Genomic DNA, 14,580 nt, shown 5'->3' with positions numbered 1-14,580 from the left:
CGAAGATAGCAGCTGGTCGTCTCGTAGTTTTAAGTTTTGGTTTGTGTTCTGGTTCAACCACAACGATGTGAAAAGCAGATGGAGGGAGACGCAGAGCTGAGCCGGTGGAGAAATTCTACTGCCGTCCATCGACCCCTCTGGACGGAAAGAAGGCCGAACGGGCTCAACTGGACCGAGAGAAACCGCTCTGGCAAATATTTATTTTTTGTCCCGTTAGTCTTTCGTCCAAATAAAGCTTTCACTTCGACTGAGGAAGAAAGAGGAAAGTAAACCGAGTTTGGCTGAGCTGCTTTCTTTCAACTTTGGTGCCAAGAAAAAACACTTTGAATTGAGTTGAAAGGAAGAGTTTTCACAGGAAGTTAAAGCTGCTCGACTTTGGACAACAAACTTCTCAAACGTCTGATTATTCAGGGTGGATCTCATCAAGTGGCCGCCATCACGGCCACAAGCTGAGCCTTAAAGAGCAACTTGATATCGCAATTCAGCCTGAACACGCTGTGTTTGGATGACGTGACAGTGGATGTTAGCCACCTTGTAGTTCAGGGATGTGGAGTAAAAGGCGCTGTACTCTTCCAGTACTGACCTGAAACCACGAATCAACAGAGGAGTGTCTGGATTCAACACACCTGTGATCTGCAGCCTACCAAATATCCCAATACAGAGGCCTGGAGGGGCCAAAAAATCTGCACTGTGCCAACAATTTAATCATTTGTGCTTTCAAATGAATAATTAGAGCACAAGCTTTGCTAACTCACACTCTCATATCATGACTTTCTTCAGGGTTTCCATGTTTTTCAAAATAAGGGTACATCACAGAGTACAGGTCAACAACAATTAACTGATTCATTGTGGATTTAATTTACAGTCTCATCTGAGAAAGTGCAACTATTCATTTTTGGACTTTTTTTGCTTGATCAATTGTTTTGGTTGATTTAATCCTAAATGAATGAACTAACTATTAGTGTTTACTGTGGTAATGCACGCTTCAATAGAAAGCTTCTTCTTCGTCTAACTGAGGTTATAAAGAGGTCAAAGGCTCCAGTGACCAAACTGTACCACACACTGATATAAAGCTAGCAAACAGTCACGAACGTCTCCACGGGGGGAGGAACGCTGGGTGGACAGACAGACGATGGAGGGATGAGTCAGAGACAGAGACGGAGGGACAAGGCGACGGGACATGGAGGAAAGTGTGATACGCCGTCCTCGGGTCTGCCGTACTATCATTTCACAGCCTAAACGTGCAAAGGTCAGCTGTTATTAATGGCAGGCCCTGAGGAGTGTGTGAGTGTGTGTGTATGCAAATGTGCGCGAGGCAGACAGACAGTCGGTGTGAAGGCTTGCATGTCACACCTTTCTGCTCTAAATGCCACGTAGGCTGCCATTAGTGTCGTTGCTGTGTCACCCCCACGGGGCTGGAGGCTCAGGGTGCGTCTGGAAATGCGACCTGACGCTCTCTTTGTCTTCACCGCCTCCATCTCCGGCCTGAGCAGTTTTTTTCTGGAAAGCCATTATGTGCGTTATTGTGTACAATCTTTCAAAATATTCTGATGGTACATGACTTCAAAGGTGTGGAATCACCTGTTATATCCATGTTTTCCTGCGTAATGCTTTTACAGTAACATGGATAAAAACAGCATAATTCAGACAAAGAATCTAATATTTAAGTTTAAAATAGTTTTGGCCCCAAAAGCAGAATAATTGAATAATCAAAACTTCATTTAGTCAATGTCCCCACTGTGCTGCACAACAGTAAAATACACTTTTTCCACCAAATATCCTTTAATGTTCACTTTGTTTTGTTAGTGACCCACGGTCATATTCTGGGAAGCTGTTTTTCTTTAGAAAGTCAAAGCAAATGAGGTTAAACTTTGACTGGTCAGTCGTCAAACAGTGCTAACCCCAGGCTAACCCTCTGCTTGCAGACCCTTTTGATTTTTCTGCAAAATCTGCGTTATTAGAACAGAATCACTTCTGTTTGTGACGTCTTACAGATGCACCTTTAATATCAACAGGTCTGGTTCAGGTCTGGTCGTCAGTGGACCAGTTCCAGAGAGGACGGATACGGGAGCAGCAGACGACGGGCTGCAGGGATCTTACTGCGAACCAGGACACCTCCAACATCTGATCAAGGTGAACCACCGCAGCTTAAACGGCCACAGCTGCTCACAGCGGTGCGCTCAGTCCTGCTGAAACACATTAGATTTATTTAGGAGGTGCTGACTTTGTGAGGCCGGAATAAACAAAATGTTCAAACTACCCAGAGCGGCGTGACGTCAAGGGCTTAATATAAACACAGTTAACAGCACTCCCCTTTAATAATCTCGCTAATTGGCCAAACTGGACGGAGATGCAGCCGTGAGTTTTGGAAACTTTGGGGATAAACTTTCCCTCAGTTGGAGGAAACATGAAGGAGCTGGACGGGTCATCGGCTCTGCGGCACGTGTGGACAGTTATTTAAGCGCCGTTCTCCAGCCTTAAAGGCAGCGAAATGTCACCTCATTCCGGTCTTCTGCTTCTTCCAAAAGGACAACAAATGCAGCGTAAATGCAGAACGAATGCGGTGTGAATGCATGCAGCGCCGCCGCTCCGCCCCGCCTGATGTATTTTTGGCTGCGGCTGTGTCCCAGTTGTGTGCGGCTCCTCGGTGTTAGCAGGCAGGTGAAGGGTGTCTGGTGACAAAATGCCTGGTGTGTAGCCTATTTTCCGGGTTTTGACCTTCCCTGAACACACCGCTGTGAGCAGAACGAAGATGAATTGGAGCGCTGAGGCTGTCCACTCGGAGACAGCAGAGAGGACTAACTGATGGACACTAAGTGTTTGTCTCATTTTCTCTTTCTATTTGCCTGTTTCTCTGCGCCGTTTCGTTTTTCCGTCCGTCTCTGGATCAGAGTAATGGAGTGTCTGAGGTCAATTCAAGGTTCACAGGGAGGTTTTGGACAAACAGCGGTGCAGATAGGCTGTTGTTTAACCTGCGCGACACGGAAACACAACACACCGCCGCCAACAAACCAGGAAAATGGATTACAGTTAATGCAGAAGCAGAGGAAGATTTAATCTCTGCAGCTGCAGACGTGATGGTGTTTGTTTTTCCAGGTCATCGAGGGTTAGAGATCTCCTCCACATGTCTTCTTCCTCCTCATTTTCCTCTCTTACTCTGAAATGTTTTCCTGATCTCTTGTCATGTCCATCATCTCCTTTTTTTTTGCTTCCCCGTCTTTCCCCTCAGAGTTAGGTTCAGGTCAGATCAGAAGAAGCTGGAGAGCAGGGTGACACCTGTTTTTATGCACTTTTTGCATTTGCACATATAAAACCTGAGTGGAAATAAAGGAAATTAAAACAATCTAAATGTTTGCCCTTAGTGGAGGTGGAGAAGCTGGTTCATCGATAAAAGCTAAATGCAAGCACAACGGAAACTGGCGCTGGTGAATAAAAATGAAGAACGCAACGCAAACATCCACTGAAGAGATGAAAACGCGAGGATGAGGAGACCGTAACCTTCCTCACTTTAATACATTACACATCGTTCTTCTGTGATGGTTTAATGTTGCCCGACTGGAAAATTAGCGCCATCAGCTCCTCATCTCGACAAACCAGTTACTAATAATCACAAACAGAAGCGGAAAGAAATCAACATTAATATGCATTTTCTTTTGCAGATTTTGGTTAAAATTTTAACATATTTTCCGTTAATAAAATGAAAAGTTCTGAAGACTGTGCAGGCTTACAGCTGGCTCTTCTTACTGGGCTCAGACTGGTCAGCCAGCCTTGATCGTTTGTGTAAGGGCTAGTTTTTAACACTTCTATCCTACGATGACACAAACATCAGCAGTGCTGTGCAGTGTGATATGATGCCTGCAGGCCTGCAGTGTGTGCTGTATGTTAATGCTCCTGCTCATGGGTTTGTTCATTAACTCCTTTGCAGAATTTGTTTTCAACGCAGCAGCTCTACAGGTAACTTGTACTGTTATGTAGATGTTCATGCAGACAGGCCCCCCCAACACACACACACACACACACACACACACACACACACACACACACACACACACACACACACACACAGTACTACACACTATGTGGAGACACAGTAGGTCTGCAGCATTTTATAGCTGTGTATTATTTACTAGTTATTGTGTACTTGTTCCACAGGACAGAAAATCATTTCAGAAGGTGTGAGAGACACAAAGGTGAGCTTGCAGACACACACACGCACGCACGCATGCACGCACACACACAGGATGGATAATACCAGATGAAGATTGAAATGGGAGAAGAATCAATATTTCCATTCAAACGTCTGTTTCATTTTCTCCAGATTAGAGGAGACGTTTTCTCTGGCCAACACTGTCACTGCGTGTGTGTGTGTGTGTGTGTGTGTGTGCGTGTGTGTGTGTTTGTGTGTGTGTGTGTGTTCGAGAGAGACTTACTTTCAGGGACATATGTCAGACTAAACACCAGTTACCTGAAGACAGCTTGTCAAACCGGGGACAGAACCTGTGTCCCAAATGGTGAAAAGGTTGATTTTTGGGTGCGTGGTTAAGGTTAAAGTTTGACAAGCTGTGGCTCTGGTTTGTCTCCAGGAAGTTAATGCAAGTCTGTGCAACGTCCCCAAAAGTGACCTAAATAACTGTGTGTTCAATACCTTAAAGTGAAACAGAGTCCTTTATTAAGCCCGAACACACCGAAGACGACTCATTTATCCCAGAACGTCTGTCTTAAGTGAAGTAATGGACAGGTGGAGGACGTCCTCCTGAGGGGACGATGCTGGTGTCGAAGAAGCCCTCGGCCTTTCGAACACAGTGCAGCTGTCCTCCTCCATGCTGGATGAGGTGCTTTAACATCTTACTCACGTTAACAGTTTTCCTGAGATAATACTTCCACATTTATTTTAGCAGATGCTGCAGATGTGGTACAGCTGTACTTCGAGTGTTCTGGAGGCACCTCAGCTGACTGAGGTCCAAACTCTGTCAAATACACCAAGCAGGTCAATCACACGTCGCATTAAAGAGTAAAACCGTACAAAAAAGTCATTTCATTCTAGATGGAAATCTATCTAGAAAAGATGGGCGACATGTGGCCACTGAGGAGTCTCTATAGGTGAAATAGATGTGTGTGTGTGTGTGTGCGTGTGTGTGTGTGAATGCTTGTACACATGTGGTACTTTCCATTTCCAGCGTCCACAGTGTCCAAATAAACTGTCAACCCTGGAACGGCTGATAAAGAGAGAATGTGTGTGTGCGTGTGTGTGTCATATTTGTCCTGTGTTATTGGAGCTCGAGGACGAGAGTCTGCAATAAACACCCCGCAGTGAATTATTCAACAAAAAAACACACTCGTACGCCTCACACGTACTGTATTTGTGCTCACACACACACGCAAACACACAAACAAGCAACATGCACACACACATTCAGAAAAAGAACAGATTTTAAAGACATTAGCTATCAACTCACTCACCATGTGAACACACACACACACACACACACACACACACACACACACACACACACACACACACACACACACACACACACACACACACACACACACAAACCGACACACAAATCTGTCCAGAGATAACATTGGTATCACAGTCGAACCATGAAACACACATCCTATCACACACACACACACAAAATCTAAAAGTGTGCAAATTTAATTGTTGAAAGGAGAAAAAAAGCTGATGGATTGAATTCATTCCTCACACACACACACACACACACACACACACACACACACACACACACACACACACACACACACACACACACACACACACACACACACACACACACACACACAGGCCATTTCATTTCGCCTCATCCTAAGTGGATTTGGCTGTTGGTCAGTTCAGTGGAAGGTTAAAGGAAACCTGCTGTTACATTCAGTGCTGTGGTGACACCTACAGGTTCACTGAGGTACTGCATCAAACCACCTGGTCTGCTCAGATTGTCCAGGTGTGTGTGCTACGTCACAATCAGCATCAGCATCACCGGAAACACAACAGTGTGACTGTGACTCAAACAATACATTACACCAACAACAGGAAACAAATGAACCAAAATACACCAGCTGAGTACAGTTTACATTTCCTTATATATCTACAAATGTAGGGTGGCAAAAACAGTGAAAAACAACATTTTCTGAAGACCAATGTGACGTCTTAAGACAGCAATATCTGTCCGACAATGTCAGCAATGTATAGACCGTTATTTCTCAAAAATCTCAGAGACACACACACACACACACCTGGCAGACACAGCAGCAGATTTAAACTACTTATACACACACTGAAATACACAGGAACCAAAAGACGAGCAGGATATTTAGATATAAAGCGCATGCTCCTATATTAAACTAACCAATGTGTAACTGAAACAGCGTTATCCCAGAAGGAGAACATGAGGGAGGGTAAAGCATCCACTGAAACCACGAGCAGCACAGACACTCGTACGTTAGATGATCACTGCTATCCTCATCAAAACGATGGGAATGAAATGATACCACAGAACCGCAATCACAAGAGGAGGAGAGAGAAGAAACAGCTCATTTAAGAGGAAGAGGAGGGGAGGAGGTGCAGCATCGTGCTGGCTTGGTCCACTGAGTGGTTTGTGTTAAGGAGCCAGAGAGAAAAGGTGAATGAGTCCGTCCACGGTGATCAATAACCTCTGAAATACTCCCCAGCATTCTCAAACAGAGAAAAACAGCAAATGGTCACATTTGAGAAGCCAGAGCCAGAGAAAGTTCAGTATTTCAACTTTGAACTGTCGCAGTACTTGTTGATTAGTTAATCGCTTAATGAACAGGTGTGGAACATCACTAAGTACAGCTAGTCAAAGTTTCAAGGTACTTGTACTTTACTTGGGTATTTGAATTTTATGCTACTCAATATTTCTACTCTACAACAGTTTGAGGGCAAATAGTGTCTGTCCACCTTTACCAGCCTAGTACTATAACATCTGTTAGTCTGAAATGAGCCGTTTGGTCTAACGAGTAATTGAAAATGTACATTTCATTGTGCGACCCTGTGCTGTAACTTTACAAATAAATTACTTTGATTCTTTAAGTGTATTTGATGCTAATAAGTAAGACTGTAAAAACAGGACTTTTACTTGAGTATTTGAACTCTACAGTGTAACTTATTTTACTTTAGTAAAATTAAATATTTGTTCCACCACTGACAACTCACTTCAGCCTAATGTCAACAAGGAAAGTACCAAAACAGCTTAAAAAGCTTACCTCTGATGGTCCTGGTCCAGTCACCTGTCCAGCCCTGATTCAGTCACCTGTCCAGCCTGATGCCAGTTATGATGAGAGCCTTCAGGACACCATTGGTCTTGGGACACTTTTTATCTTCATGTCACTGGGGCAGACGTCCAGTACTTCAACAAGCGATGGAAAGTCCCACTTTTCTGGCTGTTTACAAACCGCCACAGTCATACAGACGCTGTAAAGTCACGTGAATCCTCCGCAGTTGCTCCTTGTGACGGCAGGTTGCTAAAGGGCTAACTGGCAACGATAACTAGCTAGCTAGTTAGCTAACTAGTTCGGACCAAACCCGCAGCAGCGGGTGTCTTTGAGAAAACAAGCAGGACGTGAACTCTTCTTCTCGTCCTTGCAACATAATTCTGTGACAAACTGAGTAAAAGTTTTGCCATGTGACTAAACTTGAGGTCCACCTGAAGCAGCTAAAGTATCTTTTACCTAACACTCCTCTCCATACAGCCCACTGACTGAACGACTCGCGGGCAAACGTAGACTCACCTTTCACCCTTCGCTAACCCCGCCCCCTCAGTTACGGTTACTGTACCCGTCCAGCTTTCATTGCTAGCATATAGTTACACGGCGAACTGTTGTGATTTGCCATTAAAACCATTGAACAGATGCTTTTTAAAAACATAATAGGGTCTTTACTTTTCCAATATGCCGGTAGATAAACGCAGTTAGGGTTTATTTTTTCCGTTAGCAGCTTAAGATTTTATCAGCTGTAGCTAGCAAGCGTTAGCTAACGATTAGCTTGGTTTAGCAGGAAACATGCTAGCCTCGCTCAGTCTATAGCTCAACAAAGCACAACACTATCCTTCATCAAGTGACTTTTATCAAGTTTAATTAATCCATACGCATAAAGAAGCAGAGATGACAGATTAATTGTTTCGCCAAGAAATAGATGTGTCCTCACTGTGTACCTCTGCACCCAAAATGTGGTTAATGACAAACTTTATAAACGGCCTCTCTGTCCTCAGTGATAGCTTCAGCCCTTAGTGGTGTTCATTCACGCACATATTCTGGGCTCTGTACAAAACTGCACAGCTGGAGTGTAAAATAACATCAGGTGCAACATTTGTATCCACAAAAGCAACTGACACAACAATGAAAATGAATCAAACGGCCTCCTTAACTGTCATTACTGCCAGACTTGAACTGTGCTGCAAGTGTGTGACTGCCTCCCTCTAGTGGTCAGAAGTGTGCATGTCACCCACAGATGTTTGCAGATACAGAGAGATTTACACCGAATTAACTTACCTTCAGAGGTTTGTTTAAAAAATTTGACTAAACTGTAAATTATGACTGAGGCGACTTCCATTTAAAACAAGCCTTTAAACCTGGAAATGATCAGTCGTTTGCGATACGTTTTCGTACGACAGTTTTCAAACCTGTTTATTGATCCACTGATGTGTCTCCTCATGGTTTCAAAAAGCAACTTGAAAACAACACAGCCAGCATTTCACTTCAGAATAAAAATCTGTAAAAACACACACACACAAAACTGCAAAAAACACACACACGCTCTAACCTCCATCGTCAGCTCGGGAGTCAGCAAACACACACGAACACGCTCGCCTTAAATAGCAGCTTTCGTACAGCACAAACACGCACACACACACACACACACACAAGGCAAAACAATGAATGGAAAAAATACAAAAACCGAACACAAATCATCGACATTTAAAAAAGGTAGCTCATGTTGCATTTACTCATTAAAGGGGAATTTCACTGAATTTGAGACTTAAAGATCCTATTTCTGCTGAAGGACAGGAAATAATAATCTGGTCTGCGTCACTCGAGATGTTTAAATCCTGGACAGAAACATCACAACAAAAGGAAAAGCTTCTCTGTTAGGATCAGTGTGTGTTTAACATACAGGTATATCACACAACGTGAGCATTTCCAGAAAATAAAGCCTAAACTAATCATTAAAAAGCACCAATCTTCAGACGGAATGAACATTTCAGTAAATACTCGACGTTTAAAAAGCAGGAGCACAAATTCACATTACGGGGAGATGCAGAGAGAAAGATCTGCATGTACATTCAACTGAGAAAAGAAAAGAAAAGAAAAGAAAAGAAAAGAAAAGAAAAGAAAAGAAAAGAAAAGAAAGTTTCCCTTGCAGACCTGAAGCTCTGCTCTCAGTCATCTACTGTCGAACAGCTTCCAGTGTTGGTGTTTTTCAGGACTGTAACAGATGATTTTTCAATTAACTGATGAATTATTCCCTTGATAAAGTTAAGACAAAGCACAGTCATTCAGGGTTCTTGCGGGTTCCATCAGGTTTTCAGAAACCCGTTCCAGACCCGCGGACGCTGAAACGAAGACTCGGCGTGTAACAGTTGAGGGTGTGATTGAAGGCTCTGGACCTCGGCGATGACGGGAGCTGAAGATGTTTAAAGAAGCTGCTTTTACTAAGAGTTTACTTCAGTCTGGGAGAGCTGGTCCAGGTCCAGACGGAAACCAGGGCTCACAGCTCCGTCTTCGGCCCGGACAGAGGCACTTGCTGCTGGATCTCGTCATCTGACGACACCCCTCCATCTGTCTTCTCCAGCGGAGCTTTGCTCTTTTTCTTCTTCTTCACTTTCTTCTCCTTCTTCTTCTTGCTCGCCTTCTCTCCCTCCGAGCTGCCGTCTTTTCCCTCCTCGCCCTCCTCGCTCTTCCCCTTTCCCTTCTTCCCTCCCTTCTTCTTTTTCTTCTTCTTCTTGTCCTCCGCAATGGCTGCCTGGTCTCCCTTCTTCATCTTCTTTGGCCAGACCTCGTCCAGGCAGGCTGGACGGAGGAATAAAGGGGGCAATGATTGAGGTCAAAGGTTAAAATCAGCCATTCAGGATCTGAGCAAATGTGAAACATGGCCACAGCACAACATGGTGATGTCACAGTGAGCTGACCTTTGACCTTTGGGACAGGAAAAGTGTGTCTGTGTCGGTGTTACCTTTGTCCTGTCCTTTGAGGACGTGTTTCTCGCACAGGTAGGTGGTCAGGTCTTCCTCCTGGCTTCCTCGGTACCAGTCCTCAATCACGTCCTCGTACTGCTCCACCAACACGTCGCACTGACGTCACAAATGAAAACAAACATTTGCAGCTTCAACTCTTTAAATCTGGTTTAAATCTTCCTGCTTTAAAAAAAGCAGACGCAGGATTTTCAGTCACCTGTTTTTTAAGGTCGGCCACCTCGGCTGAAGTCTCGTTCCACAGCTCGAAGGGAATGTCCATCACCACGTTCACGCCTTTATTCACCAGCCCGTGGAGGGTGGAGAAGGTCTCCGACATGCCCTGCAGGGACGGAGACGAAGACAGCAGGACGCTGAAATACACAACATGAAGAAAATCTGCCTGCAAACCACACTGAAAACAGTCTCTGCTGACAGCTGGCAGTCCCATGATGCCTTGGGTTGAGTCTGTTGGCCAATCAGAGGCCGTGTTCTCGACTAGTCGACCAATCAGATCAATCATGACCAATCAAACGACCTTCTTACAGAGAACAATTCAGCCTTTTCTTAAGCTGCACGAGACTGAACTCTTTTATTTTATTTATCATTCTGATGTCAAACTTCAGGAGAAGAAAAGTTGAGCTGAATGATTGTTGAGAGAAACAACACACACACGCACACGCACGCACGCACGCACGCACACACACACACACTGACCTTGGCAAAGCGGTTACTCCCAGTCCTCTCTTTGTGAAGGTTGTACTCCAGCAGCCTCTGACACACATTCTCCACGACCTCGATGAATCGAAGGTCTCTGCAGGAGGACAGGAAGACAGACGGAGACGTCAGGACGTCTGAAGACTCCACGTTTTAAAACACATCCGGATATTTCACGTCTTCACGGGGACATAATTCAGTCTGAGCAGTTTTGCTTACGTTTGACAAACGTGACCTTCAGAGTTCACTCCTTTTATTCTGTTATTCACAATAAAAATAAGATTTTTATTGGGTACTAAAAGTTGGTGTTCATAAGAGTGAAAAATACAAGAAATCGACTGAAAAACACTAAAAAAACTAGAACAAAGAAGAGACGACGGAAAGTAGGAAGCTGATGAAGGACACCAGGAGGAGGCTGTGATAAAGCTGCATGAAGTGCATCAACTGATAACTGACTTTAGGAGGATTTAATGACGTAAGTCCTGAATTTCAGGCTGAGAGACGACGCTGAGCTCTGCTATCACACATCCAGCAGCTCAGCAGCGTCCCTGTGCTATAATAAGTTCCTCCACAGGAACTGAGACCTGACCAAGTTCCTGTCCCCTGCCGCCTCGAGAGCGAGCGAGAGCCAGAAAGATCCAGAATCATGGCGGCAGACCGTCGTCCACAGACGGCGCGGTTTAAACGCCACGTGCACACTCACGACTTGTAGTACTTGGCTGGCGGCGCCCCCTTGTCGTCTATGAAGTTGTAGTTCATGTTGAGGACTTCCTTGGTCCTCCCCGTCTCCTCGAAGGCCGACTTCATCTCGATGCTGACAAACTTGCACACTGCAGATGTAGACAGAGCGTTTCATTCATCAAATTAACCATTTTATCAAATAATAATGTTAAAACTTTGCTGAATTCAGCCTCATACTTGCTTCCTGTTTTGCGTATAACCTTAAATCTGTTCATTTATATTTGTTTTCTGGCTTGTTCAACAATACTAGCTGTATATGAGGAACAGCATCATGGTGCATCATTCATTTGTAATCATTTCCAGAGCATAAAATGAGCAGATGTGAAAGGTTAACCGCAGATCTGCTTGAAATAACGACATAACTCATTGAAAGCGTCTGTTCAGCAGCTGCTCGCTGGCTGTTTTGTCATGTGTGGTTACAGCATGAACAAACCTCAGGCCTTTTCTCAAACAAAGGCACCACACAGTGAAATTACAGCCGCACTCATCCATGGCTCATCCTGCTGCGGGCCTCTGGAGGTCCTCGGACCTTGTTTTGAGAACCAAACGCTGATAACAGCCACAGTTACCTTCACATTTGTTCGGAAGTTTAACCCACTCATCGTCCCCTCCATTCTTAGCTGCTCCGACCGACGAAAAGACCAAGAAAACCGACACGTATCCCGCTAAAATCATGTCGTCCGCTCTGCGTGAGTCTCTATCTGCGGATAAACGTCGTTTTGTACTCAGAAAGCCTGTAAAGGACCGTTAAATGTCGCTTTCCTCATCCTCCTCTGGCTCATCACAGAGCAGCAAACGCTTGAGGTAATCACTTCCGTGTTGGCGAGGCGCACGCTCAGCTGCGGGCCAATCAGAGAGGTAGAAGTGGCAGCAGCTGGACCAATGAGCGGCAGAGGAGAGCCAGATCACTCTGCGCTTATTTTACGATACAGCCAAACAGGAAGTTCATTTTCACCACAGACCTGTTGTTGCCTTATGTAAAATGTAAACAATCAGCCAACCGGCCACCAGCTAAATCATTTTGTAATAATAATAATGATAATAATTGTTCTTATACTACACTAGAAGCATTAATGGGGATTGCACTACAGTTATGATGGAGTGAGTGGGGGGTGGAAAAGTGATGGGGTTATGTATTTGCTCTGATTGATTGTAAAGTAAACATTCGGTTTAGTCCTCCTCCCTGCTTCAGTTATTCTCAGTCCATTAAGCATTTTAGCTTTTTTCCCTGAATACAACAGAACAGGAAACCCAAAACACTCGTTTTCATCTGCAGTCCTCAGACAGTCTGCAGACCAGAAGGTGACAAGGCATTTGTTAATGAGTGACTCCTCGTTTCTAAATTATCTTTGGTCCAGCTGTTTTGTAACTTTCCGTTTCGTGCAGCAGAGGGCGCCACGCACACACACAAAGCACAGCGACTTCTCACTGGTTATGTAACATTGATTTGAAGAGGAACTGCGTGTGTGTGTGTGTGTGTGTGTGTGTGTGTGTGTGTGTGTGTGTGTGTGCCGCTGTGTCAGCATGACCAGCCATTCAGAGGAGACACAGGCACTTATCAGAGGTGTGATATGTCAAGGCTGATTTGTTGCCTATGGGAAACGCCTCCTGACATTTGATTGGTTTGGGGACAGCGGACATGATTGTTTAGCCAATAATCTTCACCAGCTGCACATGCAAATAGGTGTGTGTGTGTGTGTGTGTGTGTGTGTGTGTGTGTGTGTGTGTGTGTGTGTGTGTGTGTGTGTGTGTGAGAGAGAGAGAGAGAGTGTTTAAGTGTGTGGAAAACAGCACACAGTGAAAACTCTGCAGTCAGTCCATCCCTGAAGACAATAAAGAGTAATTAGAGGAAGAGCAGATCAAGTTAATCGCACAGTCTGTCAGACTGCACTTTGTTCTTCTCGATTCCTAACATAACTTGTGATTTTCTGTGTTTTTGTTGTTGTTGTTTCACGGTTTAAAAATTTTATTATGAGTTATTTCTCACTAAACGAGTATTTGATTGATTACATTGATTCTAATCTATCAATCGGCTCAGTCAGCATTCATCTTCTTTGGGATCAGTTAAGCAGATTTCCCATCAACCCTCGACGACGTCTTCCCCGCCTTGCCGCTCTGTCAGCTCTTCAGCGCTTCGCTCAGCGCCGTCTATGAGTCCTGATTGGCTCCTGATAACGATTTCTACTTCAAAAATCAATCTGATTGAACGTGTCAATTCAGATTATTAAATAAAGCATCCAGTGGTTCCTGACTGAATGTGACGTGTTAACGCTAAATCACTGCTTCAATAATTGAACAGCCTCAAGATTTCTAGTAAAGCAACCACAGAGGACCTCGGCTTGACCCCTGAGGAACTCCTTCACACACGCTCCTGCGGCAGTTTTATGGATTATGGTGCGTTTGCGCACACGCATCCTGGGATATATTGCGATTCTGCACGCTCGAGTGTGTTTGACTGCGTTATGTGTGTGTGAGATAAGAGCCTTTCTCAGCAGTTCAATAATAGTCCAGTTTTTCTGAGAGGTGCTTCAGTTTACTGCAGGCTGCCAAAAGGACAGCCAGCGCGCACACACACGCACACACATGCACACACATGCACACACACGCACACACATGCACACGCACACACACGCACACACACGCACAGATCGCTGTGTGTCTCATAGCAGAACTTGACACTGAGTTGGTGGAGGGGAGGTTGATGTAGAGAAAGAGAAAGAGAGAGAGATGAAAGCCGGTTTTTATTCAGCAGTGCAGCCCACACAACGGGCAAGCGAGGGCTTTGTTAAAAAACTCTCATCTCTCTCCATCTCTCACTCCGCCGCGCTCGGCTTTTCAGCCGTTCCTTGAATAAAATAATAATAATACAGTCAGATTATATAGCAGGTTGTTGAAAAGCTCTCTGAACACATGCGGT

The 14,580-nt window shown here is 44.6% G+C and overlaps 1 protein-coding gene across 1 annotated transcript; it reads right to left on the bottom strand.

Annotated features, from left to right (window-relative positions):
• Positions 1 to 8,631: 8,631 nt before the first annotated feature.
• Positions 8,632 to 12,500, bottom strand: cnpy3 (canopy FGF signaling regulator 3). The gene is made up of 6 exons (XM_070993664.1): positions 12,233 to 12,500; positions 11,626 to 11,752; positions 10,923 to 11,019; positions 10,426 to 10,548; positions 10,208 to 10,325; positions 8,632 to 10,044 (listed from the first exon to the last, which is right to left on the bottom strand). The coding sequence occupies exons 1-6, from the start codon at positions 12,336 to 12,338 to the stop codon at positions 9,743 to 9,745; spliced, it is 873 nt and encodes a 290-aa protein (XP_070849765.1). The 5' UTR covers positions 12,339 to 12,500; the 3' UTR covers positions 8,632 to 9,742.
• Positions 12,501 to 14,580: the final 2,080 nt, after the last annotated feature.

This window comes from Chaetodon trifascialis, chromosome 23 (genome assembly GCF_039877785.1).
Source record: "Chaetodon trifascialis isolate fChaTrf1 chromosome 23, fChaTrf1.hap1, whole genome shotgun sequence".
NCBI classification, from domain to species: domain Eukaryota; kingdom Metazoa; phylum Chordata; class Actinopteri; order Chaetodontiformes; family Chaetodontidae; genus Chaetodon; species Chaetodon trifascialis.
This window is presented reverse-complemented; position numbering and strand designations above follow the sequence as displayed.